At 34.3% G+C, this 16,691-nt stretch overlaps 1 protein-coding gene across 1 annotated transcript in view; it reads right to left on the reverse strand.

Moving 5' to 3' along the window:
- Positions 1-3,042: 3,042 nt before the first annotated feature.
- Positions 3,043-16,691, reverse strand: part of ZDHHC17 (zDHHC palmitoyltransferase 17) — an 85,385-nt gene continuing 71,736 nt past the window's right edge. The window contains exons 12-18 of the mRNA XM_077770211.1: positions 16,138-16,260; positions 15,048-15,110; positions 12,305-12,398; positions 11,127-11,210; positions 9,495-9,652; positions 8,716-8,810; positions 3,043-5,934 (exon numbers count right to left, since the gene is read on the reverse strand). Coding sequence (XP_077626337.1) covers positions 5,796-5,934; positions 8,716-8,810; positions 9,495-9,652; positions 11,127-11,210; positions 12,305-12,398; positions 15,048-15,110; positions 16,138-16,260 — 756 coding nt within the window. The 3' untranslated portion in view covers positions 3,043-5,795. The remainder of the gene's footprint in view (positions 5,935-8,715; positions 8,811-9,494; positions 9,653-11,126; positions 11,211-12,304; positions 12,399-15,047; positions 15,111-16,137; positions 16,261-16,691) is intronic.

Consider the following 16,691-nt stretch of genomic DNA (forward strand, 5'->3'; position numbering starts at 1 on the left):
GACCCCGAAGAACTCTTGTTTATGACCCATTATGTCTACCAATATTTTCTGTATCAGAAGTTAAAACAAAATTTTAAAAAATGTATTAACTCAGACTTTCACTTAAAGCAAAGTGAAGAAGAAAGAAAAAAAAAAAAAGCAAAGTGAAAATAACAGGCCAGATTTGCCCTCTCACTTGCAACACCAAAACTACAAATTACCTGGGGGAAAAAAAAAGTTTTCAGGCCCTGGACAACAGGTTACAAAGAACAATAACAGGGAAATGAGATCGGTTTTAGGATTAGCAGTCTCACTACTTTTGAGAGTTTCCAAGCTATAGCTGTAGTGCAAGGAGGGAAAACACAGCTGGGGTTGGGAGGCACCCCAAGTTGAGACTGAGTGGAGTCCAAAGGGGCCAGGGCAGCTAGAGTTCAAGGGACCTGAGAGAGTTGTACAGAAAAGGAACTCCACAGACATGAAGATGACACCCTAACCCCCACTTTGCGAGTCCTCAGCCATGTACTGATAGCACCTCCCAGGTAACTATCCAAGACCAGAGGAAAAACAACGGAAAGACTTAGAACAAAGTCTGGTGCTCACAGGAAGCTGGGAATAGTTCCGTTGCCACCGGTGACGGGGAAACACGATTTGTGGGGCTTTGGATGGAGTACATTGCTCTTGTTCATGTCAATAATGGGGAATAATTAAACTGAACATTGCTCTGATCCTGCCAACAAAACCCGAAAGGACTGAAGCTTCCAAATAACTGCATCCCAGAACAAAGCTCTGAAATTTTTGTAGGAATACAAAAATATCCAGCACTCATAGTGTCTGGCACCAATTCAAAAATTATTAGTCATCTTAAATAAAAATTTGAAAAGAAAAAAAATTACTAGTCATTCCAAGAAGCAGGAAAATAAAACCTGTAACAATGAAGAAAAATCAAAACCAACCCAACCTGACATAGATGTGAAAATCAGCAGGTAGGGATATTAAAAGTTAATTATGGGGCACCTGGGTGGCTCAGTTGGTGGAGCGTGTGACTCTTTGGCGCAGGTCATGATCTCATGGTTTGTGAGCTCAAGCCTATGTTGGGCTCCTGCTTGGGATTTTCTCTCTCTCCCTCTCTCTTTGTTCCTCTCCTGCTCACTCACCCTCACTTAAAAAAAAGTTAATTATAAGTGTACCCCATCCATATCTTCAAAAAAGTAGAGACAAGAGGATGTAAAAAATGGTCTATATCAAATACTGTAGGTGAAAACTATGTCAGAGATGAAAACTCCCCTGAATGGTATTGACAATATACTAAACAAGACTGAAGAGATTTAAGTGAACTTAAAAATGTAAAGACAATCCAAACTAAATAGAGGAAAAAGAGAATTTAAAAAATGAACTGATCAGGGGCACCAGGGTGGCTCATTCAATTAAGTGTCCAACTCTTGATTTCCACTCAGACATGATGTCAGGTCATGATCTCAGCATCGGCCTGCACACTGGGCACGGAGCCTGTTTAAGATTCTCTCTCCCTCCCCTTTGGCCCTTCCCTGTGCTCTCAAAAATAAAAAAAATGAAAAATGAACCGATCGGTAAGCCTAATCAATGTGTACCTAGTGTTTCCTGAAGGTGGCGGAGGGGAATGGAAAAATATTTGAAGATATAATGACTGAAAATTTTGATCCAAGCCAGCAGCAATGAGGTTTTCTGCGGATTTGAATGGAAACAGTACCTCTTTTGGAGTACTAGAAACACTGCTATTAAAATGTATTTTTCAATCCAAGTAAATGTCTGACGATAGATGATCTAGTAAAATTTATCTAAGAAAGGGGCATCTGGGAGGCTCAGTTAAGCGTCCAACTTCGGCTAAGGTCATGATCTCACAGTTCATGGGTTCAAGCCCTGCGTCGGACTCTGTGCTGACAGCTAGCTCAGAGCCTGGAGTCTGCTTTGGATTCTGTGTCTCCCTCTCTCTGACCCGTCCCTGCTCACGCTGTCTCTCTCTATCTCTCAGAAATTAAAACATTAAAAAAATTTTTTTAAAATTTATTTAAGCAAAAAATTCATACTCCAAAAGCAAAAAGTTTTCTAAAAGGCACATCTGGATTCCTGGAATTTGTGACCTAACTGACCCAGATGAAGGAATATTCTGAATATCTCACTTGGAATTACAGACTTTCCATTTTGTAAATTCACATAAAGATATTTAATAAGTAACTTTTATACCAACAACTTTATGAAACTGAAGGTTTCCTTTTCGACAAGAAGCTAAGATTTCTTGTCCTGATATGTACCACTTGATTCCAGTTATCTCTATAAACTCTCAGAATATGGTATCCTTACAATAAGTACAATCTACCAATCTCAGGAAGGGCTGGCGGATTCATATAAGTCAACAAGGAAGAGGAGAAATACACCCGGAAAGAAAACTGATGGCTTGTAGAAATTGCTTCATTTTTATACTTGTTCAAAATATTGTTCCTTGATGTCTACACAGCTCTGGAGGCATTACTTTAAATATCATAAAATAGTTATGAAATGAGTATTAATTAGTCCAATCTGAAAATATTTAATACCACTGGGTACTCAAACCATAAACAATCATGTGAACATGCAGGAAAGGGTTCCTTTATAATTTCTGATTTTTAAATTCCCCAAAAAAGAAGTTAGCATGCATAGCTTTTCAAATAATGGAGATCAATGTTCGGTAGGTTTCCTTTTCCAAAATTTTACCACAGTATCTCTAGATAATACTTAGATTTAAAACTTGGAGATTCATACAGTCCTTGAGGATCCTAATTACTCTATGGAATCCAAAATTCATAAAGAAAAATTTCCTCCTTTTATTTTAAAAGTATTAATTACATACATATACATAGACACAGAATTAGAGTTTTTTAAAATACTACCACCACCTTTTACTTTTGCTAATTTCTAGTCCTCCCACTTGAATCCCAGCTGTTCCAGATATAAATATACAGAATAATCTTTTCAATATAATAGGGACCACGACCAGTGTCTCATCAATTTCTTGAAGGGAACTGAACGAAATAACAAACAAGCACACACTTAAGAGTCAATATTTATTCTGATTAATATTTTACAAAATTTTAACAGATTTAATTTATGTAAGGAGAGCTAATTTATTAAACACTTTACAGGTTTTTCTTTCCACAGAGTAACACGGTAAGTAGCAAAATAATACTTGGCACAGTTATAAATAAAGAAAATATAAAATAAAATATCCATAGCTTAAGTATAATGATACTGTTTTACGTCTATTAATATTTCAAATCAACTCCTGGGAACAAAAATGTGAAGGAAAAAAACTCCAAAGAAGTAATTCATGTTCCGGGCTGAGAAGTAAGTTCCTATTTGCTAAAAGTATCCAATTAAGCTGATATGAACTATCCCCCAAAGGGTCACCTTCATACACAACTTTTGAACTGGGTTAAGCTGGTTCCGCACACATGACTTATAAACTAAGTAAACGGACGGTACGGTACACTGCTGCCTAGCTGGCTCCTAACCATGTGACCACCTGACCATCTCTTAAGTTCTAGATCTCACCGGCACTGTGAGATGGTTAGTACGAAAGCATTAACATTGCTAATATTTTCCACGTACTTATGTATCTAGAGTACTTTTTCTATTGAACTGAAAGACATCTCTTTTGCACTGAAAAGGATATTGTACCACAAAGGAAGAACATGGTAACAACACTCTTATCCAAACTCTTGAGAATACCACCATTGTATTCAACTGTTAATAAAAAATGTATTCAATAAAAATTGCAACTGAGTCTTCATGTGAAGTGGCTCAAAATACAAAAAATTAAAACAAATTCTAGCGTTTTATAAATAACTTTGAATTTAAAAATTATCTAAAATTCCCCCCAATTAGTAGTCAAAACTAGCAGAGGCATTTGTAAAGTTAACCAATTTTTTACATTCTATGACAAAATGGCACAATGCTATTGCCACCCCACACCCATCTTTTCCCTTTTCAAAAATAAAGTACGTATGCCAATTTTCTAATATTAAAACACTCAAATACACTAAAGGTAATCTTTCTGATGTGTGACTTATGGTCAAAGAAACTACTATATAAAAATGGTACTTGGAAATACTGAACATCAACTATATACATTTTCACTGCTCCTCTTACTAAGGCAAGGGGCGGGTATACCACTAGATTGCTTTAATACCTGGAATCTGCATTTTACAGAGAATACGAATTTTACCAAGCATCAGACATGCAGTGGAACTTGCAGGGTATAATGCCTATTAACAGCAATATTGAACATCACTAGAAGCTCATTAGTTATCTCCCTTTTCTTTTTGGTTGGATAAAATGAAATGAGCAGCTTTGAATACACTAACACATACAGACACAAAGAGAAAACTATTTGATAAATTATTTATATACAGATACACAATCTTTACACTGGTCTAGGATCTGTCATCAGTCTGACCGTCCTTTTCCCACCCTCCCCCACGCCCATTCCCTCTCACAGGTTTCCCACAGGTTGCTCGAACCACAGTTTGCTACAGCACTTAAGAGGACAAAACCAAGTCTCACTCTGTAAACAATATTTATGGAAGCAGTGACTAATAGTTCACTGTGAGAGTATGGAAATGCTGCAACAAAAATTGATCAGTGCATCACATTTAACAATAAAATTTCTGAAATGGTTTCAGACAGCATTAACAAACTTCAAAACAGTCAATATTGGGGAAATTGAAATAATGTTGAGGATTAAATTCTTTCTGATAGGTCATTTTTTAAAAACCAGAATATACCATTAGCTTTTCTTTTATTCACATGTGCTATATGTACAGAGATCATGCTCCATTTTTAGTTAAACTCCATTATTTTGTCTACAATTTATTTTGCAGCCCAGAATTCTAGAAGTATATCCATTTATCTCTAGTACTGAGAATTTCGCATGAACTTATTTGTTCTGCCTTGAAATTACCTCAACTCTAAAAATTGGACTGTTTGCACATCAAATTAAATTCTAATTTATGCATTACTGGATAGTATGTGCTAGTATACATTCTATGAGGTGTATCATGCACTTAGTAGGGCTTTTAAAGTTTGAACAAAATAACATGACTTACTATACTCATGCAAGTGCTTTATTATCAGACCATAAAACCTCAGAGCAAGGTTACTACAAATTATTTCACTGAACTAGAAATATATCAGCATTGCAACAGTTGATGGCAATAAAATAGTGTTAGCACATATCTTTGTGAACATTATTTTCTCGTGCCCTTGAAGACACATTATAGTAGATCCCTAATAAAACCACATGATTTTGATCACAGTACTTACATGTACATTCTAAAATGTACATCATACTAGTCTGAATCAATTTAAGACCACTCTCTTGGGATTAAATGCAATAGTCAGAGTAGATTGCATCATAAAATTTAGCCGTATGCCATAAATTTACCTTTAGCTAGAATTGAACATTTCTGATCAGTATACCATGTCTATCAACAGAATAAGTTCACTCTTTCTTTGTGAAAAATGTTATGAGAACAAAACCAAAAAGTTGAGTATGTTGTGAGTTCCCACATTAAGAACCGTTAAAATCCTTTTTATGATCTTTATTCTTCCCAGAAGTGGCAGTGTGTTCTGTCCATGTTTACCTTTGTTAATAAAGTGTTGAAAAAAAGACTGTAAAATTCACTGTTAGCCCTACATATAGCATGCTATTGTTCAAAAAATGTGGATTCGAGTGTGAGAGAGACACGGACAGACACAATTTTCAGGCACCACTCAGCAATATGCTTCATAGGATAAAGATGCTGCTACACGAGCTGGTACCCAGATCCTGATATTTGGTCATATTCTATTGTATACTGCCTGGTCCAGTCCACGATAACAGGACGAAAGAGGCCACAGCATCGAAATTCAAAGAAGTCTATAATATTCCTTACACATCCATGGCTAAAGTATCCCCCCAACAGAAAGAAAAAGAAAAAGTCTATTAGTACAATAATTTGATATAGGAATTTAATATAATTTTGGTGTTAAATATATATTTTTCTAAACTTAAAAACTCAGGTTACTTGCAGAAAGAACCCGTTTGTTTATAACTCTACAAAGTGTATATGCATTCATGTTTCTTCATAGCTCTGCCAACACTAATTTTTCTTCTCTCTTTTGTTAACTTAATGAGTCACACAATTATATTTTAAAGTTATTCAAATCTGCATTTCTTTCATTCCTGTGTCCTATGTAATTTTTTATAAAACCTTTCCTTAATTCAAGGAGACAAACTCTATCCAAAATTGAGAGTGTAAAAGACAAAATGATTACGAACAGCATGAATCTGGCAATGTACCTAAAAGTAACAATTTAAGAAAAGAAGTATCAAGGGTAAGTTCAGGAAATTTTAGGACTTGAAGAACACCTCTGGAAAAGCAGTCAAAGTTTTCCATTTTACATAATAATTTTGCCTATGGGAGAATTCTCAAAACTACTCAACTGACTCCCTTATTTTTGCTTTTATTTAACAGTTTGTATGCTTTCCAGAAGCATGCAATAATTAATGGTATCACAAAAATTGAAGGTAGTAGGCCAAGTAGCTTGAGTAAAAATCAAAAGTTTTAAATATTTCATATAATTAGGAAACTGCTTTTCAGTATCAAACTAAATAAAATTAAATATACATATATCATATATATTATATATAAACACACATATACACATAAAAGTACAGCATAGTCTCTTCAATAAATGATGTTGGGAAAACTAGACAGCTACGTGCAAAAGAATGAAACAGGTCCACTATATTATGCCACACACAAAAATTAATTCAAACTGGATTAAAGGCTTAAATGCAAGATTTGAAACCATAAAACTGCTAGAAGAGGCCATATGTGGTAAGCTCCATGACATGGATCTTGGCAATGAATTTTTTAATATAACACCAAAAGCAAAGGCAACAAATGCAAAAAAAAAAAAAAAAAGTGAGACTACATCAAAGTAAAAAGCTTCTGTACAACGAAGGAAACCGTCAACTAAACGAGAAGGCAACCTACTGAATGGGAAAGAATATGTGCAGATCATATGTCCGATAAGGGATTAATATCCAAAATATATGAAGAACTCCTACAACTCAAGAGCAAAAAGAACTCATACAACTCAAAAGAAAAAAATTCAATTAGAAAATGGGCAGAAGATCTGAATAGACATTTTTCCAAAAACATACAGATGACAACAGATAACATGAAAAGATGTTCAATATCACTAATCTTCAAAGAAATGCAAATCAAAATCACAGCAAGATAGCACATCACACCTGCTAGGATGGCTATTACCAAAAAGACAAGAAATAACAAGTCTGGTGAGGATGTGGAGAAAAGGGAACTCTTGTGCACTACTGGTGGGAAGGTTAAACTGTTGCAGCTACTAGGAAAACAGAGTCCTCAAAAAAACCGAAGCTAGAACTACCATATGATCTAGCAATTCCAATTCTGAGTATTTATCTGAAAAAAAAAAAAAACAAAAAAAACAAAAAAAACAAGAAACTAACAAAAAAAAATCCATACTAATTCGAAAAGATATATGTACCTCTAAGTTCACTGCAGCATTACTTACAATAGCCATGACATGGAAACAACCTAAGTGCCCAATGATGGATGAATGGATAAAGAAAATGTACACACTATACACACATACACGCAATATTATTCAGCCATAAAAAATAAGGAAATCTTGCCATTTGAGACAACATGAATGGACTTTGAGGGCTTTATACTAAGAGAAATTATTTAGAAAGATAAAGACAAAAACATATAATCTCATTTATATATGGAATCTAAACAAACAAAACCAAGCTCACAGAGTACAGACTGGTGATTGTCAGAGGGCTGCAGGTGCAGTGTGGGCAAAATAAGTGAGGGAGTCAAAAGGTACAAACTTATAGTTATAAAATTAATGTCACAGGGATATAATATACAGCACTGTGGCTACAGTTAATAATACTGTGTTGCATATTTGAAAGTTGCCAAGACACATCTTAAAAAGTTCTTATCACAAGAAAAAAAATTCTGTAATTATGTATGGTGACAAATGTTTGTGGTGGTCATTTTGCAATATACACAAATATCAAATCACGTTGTACATTTCAAATTAATATAATGCTATATATAAATTACACCTCAATTTAAAAAAGAAAAAATAAAACTATGTGTATGGAAAATTTTCTCTTCAAAGGACAAATAAAATAATTCACACTGAAAAGTAGCTGCCCTAGAGTCTAGAAAATTTCCTTAAATACAAATTTCAATTGATCACATTTTAAAAATCACATTTCAATTCTCTGGATACATTCCTGTATCAATGAAAATTTGTAAAATCTTACGGCAATGTTAAAGCTGTATGTTAACGTATAAAGATTTATGTTTAAACCAATGTTAGATCAATGGAGTTTGTATTGTGCAATTAAGAAAAAAATATTACAAATTCATATGCAGTTAACGATGAATTCTAAAGTTATGGTAAACTAACCAATGCTATGTGTGGCAGAAATCTTAGAATTCAGTAGGATTTCTAAGCTATTTTAATTTGCTAAGCAAAAGAAAAATTCCCTGTTTCATATCCTATTGACATACCTAAAGAAAATATTTCTCTTTGATGTATTCACTAGATATTTGCTAAGTTTGGTTAGTAAGGAATTTTATATGCCAAAAGAAAATATTAAATTTATAAACATGTACGTACTTGAATGGGCTTTCAATAGATGTTGTCGTGACTTTAAAGTGCTTATATCTTCTGGCATTCATTCTTTCATTTGTAGTGATACCTAAACATGATATCTAAGAGATAAGAGAAAGCAGACCATTAACTCCCTCTGGTGTAAAATAAGGCTTAATGTAAAATAAGTTAATTCTTGAGGGGATCAGTATGGAGAAAAAATGATGAAGTTTGTTTTTGTTTTTCTATTAAGAGATCATCAAGCTAGTTTATGGGATATCACGTTGACTCTGGTGAAAAGTAGCCAGTTAAACAGGAAAAATGTTTAAAACACATATTATTTGGCATTGGGCATGGGGACAGATGAACACTATGTACACAGAACACCTCTCCATGAGCTTCTTTAAAAATCCTTAATTTAAAAAAAGGCTCTTGAATAAATATTATTTATAGGTAATAAAACATTATGGATAAGCACAAAACTAATCTGAGCTCATACCTATATCCAACTAGATATAGAATATAGATACAGAATCAGGGACAATGAAATAAGTTTTGTCACAAGTAGTACTGAAAGTTCATAATGTAAGAAGAAAGTCCATACTATAAGAAGGAGAGGGGAAGGGAAAGTGGGACCAAGAAAGGAAAAGTAAAGAAAGGGCAAAGGAAGAGTGAGGAAGGTAAATTGAATATTTTAATCCCTGAAAAACAGGATTGGTTAGAAAGAGAATGCATTATTGTATTTTAACAAGGGAGTTTTCAGAGTTGTCAGTGCACTGAAGAATCAGTCATGTACTCGCACATACCTGGTACATCTGACACATGAGTAATACAGCCACCCACATGAAATGAAAAATACTGTTCAGAAACATCCAAAACATCCAAGGTGAACATGTAGCAATTTGAGTAATATATGTCCAAAATCCATCCTTGGTGTAAGTGGTCTCACAGTGGAGTCCCCAGTCTAAAATGAGAACAAAAGTTTCACATTTACTCAACAATCATCCAAACACCTGGCGAAGACAACTGCAACAGGCACCACTTAGAAAACATAATCTAAAAGTCTAGATTTAACCAATAACTTTCGATGCAAATTGTTTATACTCTTAAATAATCCCTTTATACATTAGTGAAAAAAATTAGAGCACAGACAGAAATGGACAAAACAGCAATCTTAAAAAAAAAGCTGTACTTAAACAGTACAGTTTTTATTTGATTGGCATTGCCTACATATAATGGCTAACATCTTTATACAAAGATAAGATGATATGCATAAAAGTGAAAATTTTCGGGGGGGGGGGTAAGCATAAAATAAACACAAGATCACCTCAGTTAGAGGGGCTTTTTCCAAAACAAAAGTCTCCTCTTTTTATGCTGCCATAAAAACTACTGCTGCTACAGGCCGTATTCTCTCCCTGGTGTGTTGGGCCAGAAACTAGGTCAAGATCTTTGACCAAATATTTCTATTAATCTCTATTTGAGGAAGTAGCCTCTTTTTTCATTAAGGCAATTAACAGACATTACCCCCCCCCCCTTTTTTTTTTAATGTTTTATTTATTTCTGAGAGACAGAGACAGCATGAGCAGGGGAGGGTCAGAGAGAGAGAGATACAGAATCAGAAGCAGGCTCCAGGCTCTGAGCTATCTGTCAGCACAGAGCCTGACGCAGGGCTCAAACCTACGAACTGTGAGATCATGACCTGAGCTGAAGTCGGACGCTTAACCAACTGAGCCACCCAGGCGCCCTGACATTATTCTTATTATCTGTGGGAAGAGGAGGTCTGAGAAACCATCCTTCCAAGTCCTATTTTTAAGCCAGGATACAATAAATATTATGCTAAGTACCACCAAGCCCTGAAGCACGGTAACTAATATCTTCATTTAAACCCTTTTCCAATCATGTTCTCAATGTAAAACAAACAAAAACCCCATCATTTCCTCTATACCCATATAATCAAGTGAATGGCAACTTACTCTTAAAAGAGTAACTCTTACTATTCTCTAACAGGCAATAATTATACCTTACTTTTCAAAATTTTTCAAGTTCTGTGTGAAGTTAACTATACTTTTCCAACTGTTTGGTAAGGAAGAGCAACTGGCACAGTTACAAAATCTGTAAGCTACTAGAGTAAGGCAAGCACGTGATGTGAATAATGTTGGTGTATTTTACCCAGAAGCTTTTCAAAGCCTATTAAGTTAACATGTTTTTCAGAGGACACACATTTTAAAGGGTAATTAACTGATAATTCTGTTGGTTACGCTATATGTTGAATATGTTTATAGTTGTAAATCTATTCTATCCTTATACTTCACTGCACTAAGGTGCCCAAAACCATAATTTTTAGTTAAAAGGCTTATCACCATCTTATTTTGTTAATATGGTAAGCAAAAGGACACAAACATTTGTCTTAAGAAGGTAGAAAAGCTAATTGTACTCACAAGAAATACAACCATAAATCATCCAGCAGATCATAAAAAGCAAGAAGAATAGGTAGCCCATAAAGTATCTATGGTTGCCTGCACCTAAAGAACAACACAGAAGCAACTTTTTTCAGCTATGAGAAAACAATGGAAATACACCTTTTGGGGATGGGGGTTGAAAAATGCCATGAAAGATGTGATACAATTTGGACAATAATCTCATACATTACTTATTTGATTAAATGTTCTTCAGGAAAGTAAATGTTTTTATAAAAGTCTTAAACTAAGAATGCTTGTAACTACACACAAAGATGTAATGACTGCAATGACATTCAATGTTGTTGTTTTTTTGTTTTTTTTTTCCTAGGAGAGAGAGAGAGACAGCGTGAGCAGAGGAGGGTCAGAGAGAGAGGGAGTGACAGACTCTGAAACAGGCTCCAGGCTCTGAGCTGGCAGTCAGCACAGAACCCGATGCGGGGCTCGAACCCACGAACCGTGAGATCATGACCTAAGCGAAGGTCGGACGCTTAACCGACTAAGCCACCCAGGTGCCCCTGCAATGACATTCAAGAGTCCCAATGAACCACATGAATCTCAATTCTGAGTTTTAACCTACTGTTTTGCTTTGTGAGGTTTAAAATAACTCTATTTTATCTTTATTTGTAATCTAACATTTTAAAGGCTTCTTCTCATTGGTTATGCGATCTTTGTAATGTTTCCCTGTTGTCACCTCATAAAATTCCTTAAGGCCATCTCTCAGACCACTTAGTTTACCTCCTCATACTACACCATTCTTGAACACTGAGGTTCAGAACTAAGGAATACAGAATTCCATCAGTTATCCCTCTCTGCTTCTGTACACGACATCCTTCCAAATATTTTCATTGCCTCACTTTCTCCCTGTTTAACTAAAAAATAATACTATCTGCCTCCTTATCAATTACACTATTACCCAATAAAGAAAACAGGAAAGAGTAGGCACCAGAAAGAATTCATAGAGAAATATCAGTCATTCCTAGACATGGGTTTTATTACTTTCTCACAACTGAGTTGCAACCAGAAGATAACTGGGAGGAATGGGGCTGTAGTAGGGTGTAGGAATGAAGTTTCTACCATCTATTTAAATACCGTAGTACATCAGTTACCTAGAATAACTTAAATGAACAACATACCTAAAAATTATTAATAAAACTTACCTACACAGTTACCCACCCATGGGCAATGATGATCGAATTTTGCTATACAGCGGTTGCACACACCACAATGTTTGGACCTCACTGGTTTCCGTATCTGTTAACAAGCACGTTAAAAGATTATGGAGGGCATTATACTGAAGCAAGCTGAACATTTTCTCAAAGTATAATTAAGAAGGAAACAAAACTGTATTTCCAAAGGAACAAAATAAAACAAAAAACACTACTGTTTTGTTCAATGGAATTTCAACTGCAACAACACAGACAGAGAGGATAGGGCTATTGTGGAATATAAACTCCTAAAAATGGGGTAGAGCCATAACTTTAAAAAAGTAATTAAGAATCACAGACCAATTTGCTGTTGTAATGAATGGTACTATATTTAATTCACATCCCTCAAATTTCTGATAAAAAAAAAAAAATCACTCTCCAGACTTCTAAATGGAAATTATTGTGATTAATGGTCATGATTCTGGCTCTTGTTTAATAAAAGGAAACTGTTCCTTACTAAAAGGAAGGTCAAGTTAGAAGTGAATAAAAGAAGCTTTTAAAATTCAAAGTCATTAACAAAATGTCTTCCCAAAGTTAACCAATTTAGCAAAAAGCAGTAAGTGTACACATCCTTCTCTTTCAGTGGCTCCTGAAATCTCGGAGATTAAGGTACAGCATCTCCCCTGATGAACTAACTAAATGACCCATCTGAGAAAGCACACCATGCTTAACAAGTTTAGGTAGTCCCTATTACTTGCAAAAACATAAAATACATTATTCACCTCTTGACAAGTAATAAAGAATTCTTGTTTATGGTGCCTTACTATTTTAAGTATTGCGAAATGTTTCTCTATATTACTCTCAATCAGTCAAGTGAATAAAAGAACTCATTACTGATCTCTAACAGACCTAATGCTGGACACATGACAAGAGCTAGTTATTAACCCATGACAGAAACAACGTTTATAATATCCTTCATTGGTGTTTCATAAAACACACTGCCATTTCTCTACCAGTTCACAACAGGTTATACATCATTTTGAAGCACTAGGAAAAAAGCACAGGTGGACTATGTGGTCCTTACATGTACTAAAATGATGTGTGAACCCTTTAAAGAAAAGTGTCACTTATTCTTTAGCATATATATGAAACTAAAGCTATTTGGGAAAAAGAATAAGGATGTATTAAAAAACTCTAGCCCCACCTCCAACCATCCAACATTCCTATTTGTCAGTGAATTCCGAACAAAGACTGACACAAGGCTCCTAAACATGATAGGCTCCTCAGTTCACTTACAGAGTAATTAATTCATTTTTAGGAAATTATGATTTACATATGTCTTCTTAGGGACATTTATCTATTATCAAAGTGAAGGACACCCATAATATGACAGATCCCTTTGTCAGTTTGAATTATCTATCCAGAATTACACAGCCTAAAATAACACAACATATAATAAAACATTTATTCTATGATGATAAAAATGGTCTTGTTCTTGCCATCAGATATTTATTTAACAATTAAACTATACTAAGTGACTATTAAGAATTTATTAGCCATACGGCAAATGTATCAGCCAATTTATTCTTGGTTTTGTGGAAAAAATAGTGTCTCCAAAGAACAGTGGAATATAAAAATGTTCTGAACATTAAGGTGCCAATCCTGTAAATTAACCATTGTAAAGCACAGAAACAAAAACCTTTTTTAAAGAATGATTGGAAATGCAAGAGAATCCAGTCAGCACTCTAAAGTTGCTACCAATGGTAAGGCAGTATACATTTTGAACACTTAAAATCATAATTGTTTGGTCAAGGAGTGTTAGGTGAAACAACTTAAAGAATCTGTAGAGTTCCATTTCAAAGACTCACTACATAATCCCAAACTAAGTGAATTCTCTTGTTATTATTCACATGGTAAGACATTAGTTCGGTTCTAGTATAGATCTTAAAAGTATAAAAGAGCATTTAGTTTCAGGTATGATTTAGGGATTATTTCCATTTCCACAAAGGAAAACATGGTTTAACCACTGTGGCAGTGTCTATATATTTTTCACAAGAACTAATCATAAGAATTAAGCAGAAAATAATTAAAACACAAAACAGTATTTTCTATAGAAATCTGAAGTCTACGAAAATAAGTAATGTCAGTATTACTATATCTCATTCCATAAGCAAATGCTATTTAGTTTCATATATACCTTTCTTTATGACCTGGTTGAAGATGACAACTTTTAAACTGCTTTAGTCTAACAAAACAGTGCTCAAAGTTTCATAAACATTGTAATACAAAGAGATAACTACTCAAACCAAACCATTTTAGAGGCCATGTTGTCTTAAAAGTTATCTAATGGATTTTTCCACTGAGACCTTTAAATAAATTTTTTCTTAAAAATACGTAGGAAAACAATATTAGAAAATCATAATCTTTGATTTTTAGTACTTTATTACTTAGTTTCTTTTTTGAGTTACATATTAAGAAAGAAAAAGAGATTAAGGATGAATATGAATGAATGGCACCTCGAATCAGAAGTACAGTCAAGGTCTGTACCATCAGAGGGAATAAGCAGATTGGGAGGAGATATCTTTTTACCATCTTTCTTCTTGTACTACAGTCTAAAAGGCATTTGTCGGGAATGTGGAGGACATGAAATGTGCCCAGCAGAAGACACTGTTCTCCTTGGTCCCCACCCCTTCTATGTTATGCCACTGCAATGGGAAGAGGAGAAAGGAAAGAATAAAGAAAAAAAAAATACTACCAAACAGGTACTGCAGAATATACTGAGGTCCAGACTTCCTGTCTCTGCAAGTTCAACTATTGTCTGTGAATTAAAAAATATATATATTTTATTCAAACTGAACAATGTTTACCAATAGTGCCATCAATATGAATCAATAAACATGATGTCCATTTTTAATTAACCAATGTTTTCAGCTCAAAATAATAAAATCTTTTATTCCTTTACTTCTATTTCATTATAATAGGAATACAGGAATTTTATTTCTTGGATATATGAAAAGAATTCAAATTCTAAATTTAGGGGATTCTGAGAATACAACTAAGTTATTTACCCTAAGAAGAGGTCTATATAGGTTTTGATGACGAAGACATGAAAATACACTTAAGTTCAATAAAGAACTGAAATCTTGAGAACTGGATTATGACTTAGAAAACCTAGCAAATCAATTAGCAGTAATGTCTGAAGAATACTGTAAGCATAAGGGCAGCAATCTTTCTGCACCCTAGAAAAGTGGGGATTCAATCTTAGTGCTTTAGCCTATTGTACACAGGAATAATTCATCAGGATTTGTTTTGTTTTCAGAGACTGGATAAAATAGATCTTAAGATAATTTAACTGCCTCCAGTCTAATTCTCGTATGTGAGACCTTCAGACTGTGAATTTGGTTGGCCTTACAGATGAGGGGTGCTGTGGATGATATATATGTATATACATTTACATATGTGTGCATATGTGTGTGTATATAAAAATATTATTAAAACAAAAGATGTGCACTATCAACCACTTTATTGGCCTTCCAGTTATACATTTAACAAACGTTTACTGAATTCATTACTATTTGAGGGTTTACAGAGATATTTAAAATACTGTACTCATCCCTCAAAGCAATCACAATTTATAAAGGAGACAAACACAAAATTTTAAAATGTCATGAAAGTGTAAGGACAGGCATTCAGGAGTACCAAGGGTGAGCAACAATTACGCACAATCTCAGTTTGGTTTGAAACCTCTTTATGTTCTAAATGATAGTCTCTGTACTCTAATAGATGGCATAAATATTGATAATTTCGCAATTAAACACGTGACTAGTTAAAGTCTATCTTGCTACCTTTTTCTTTTGTTCTTCTGTAGCTTTAATAATCCCTGGATCTGACTTCCAAGATTTTCCAAAATTGTAGAAAAGTCCAACACTATTGGCAAGGAATGGAAGATGGATAAATAAAAAATTGAGATGTGACTAAAGTTAAGGAATCTAAAGAAGAAATGATAAATGAATTACTACTATAGGTAAACTTATAACCTATAAAATTTTACCAAACGTGCTCATGCGCACACAAACACCAATAAAAAAAAAATACAAGCTGATTTATCTATTATTACATCAAAATAAATATACTTTTATCTTCATAACTGAATGGAAAAAGCAAAAGATTTTATAAACTTTAAATCATGAGGAATAGGCTTATCTGACACTTTAAAAAAGTCAGTGATGCATTAAAAATTCAGTGAATACATTATTATTATTTGTAATGTTTATTTTTGAGAGAGAGAGACAGACTGTGAGTGGGGGAGGGTCGGAGACAGAAGGAGACACAGAATCTGAAGCAGGCTCCAGGCTCTGAGCTATCAGCACAGAGCCTGATGCACGACTCGAATCCATGC

This window comes from Crocuta crocuta, unplaced genomic scaffold, assembly GCF_008692635.1.
Source record: "Crocuta crocuta isolate KB4526 unplaced genomic scaffold, BGI_CrCroc_1.0 scaffold317, whole genome shotgun sequence".
In the NCBI taxonomy this organism is placed as follows: domain Eukaryota; kingdom Metazoa; phylum Chordata; class Mammalia; order Carnivora; family Hyaenidae; genus Crocuta; species Crocuta crocuta.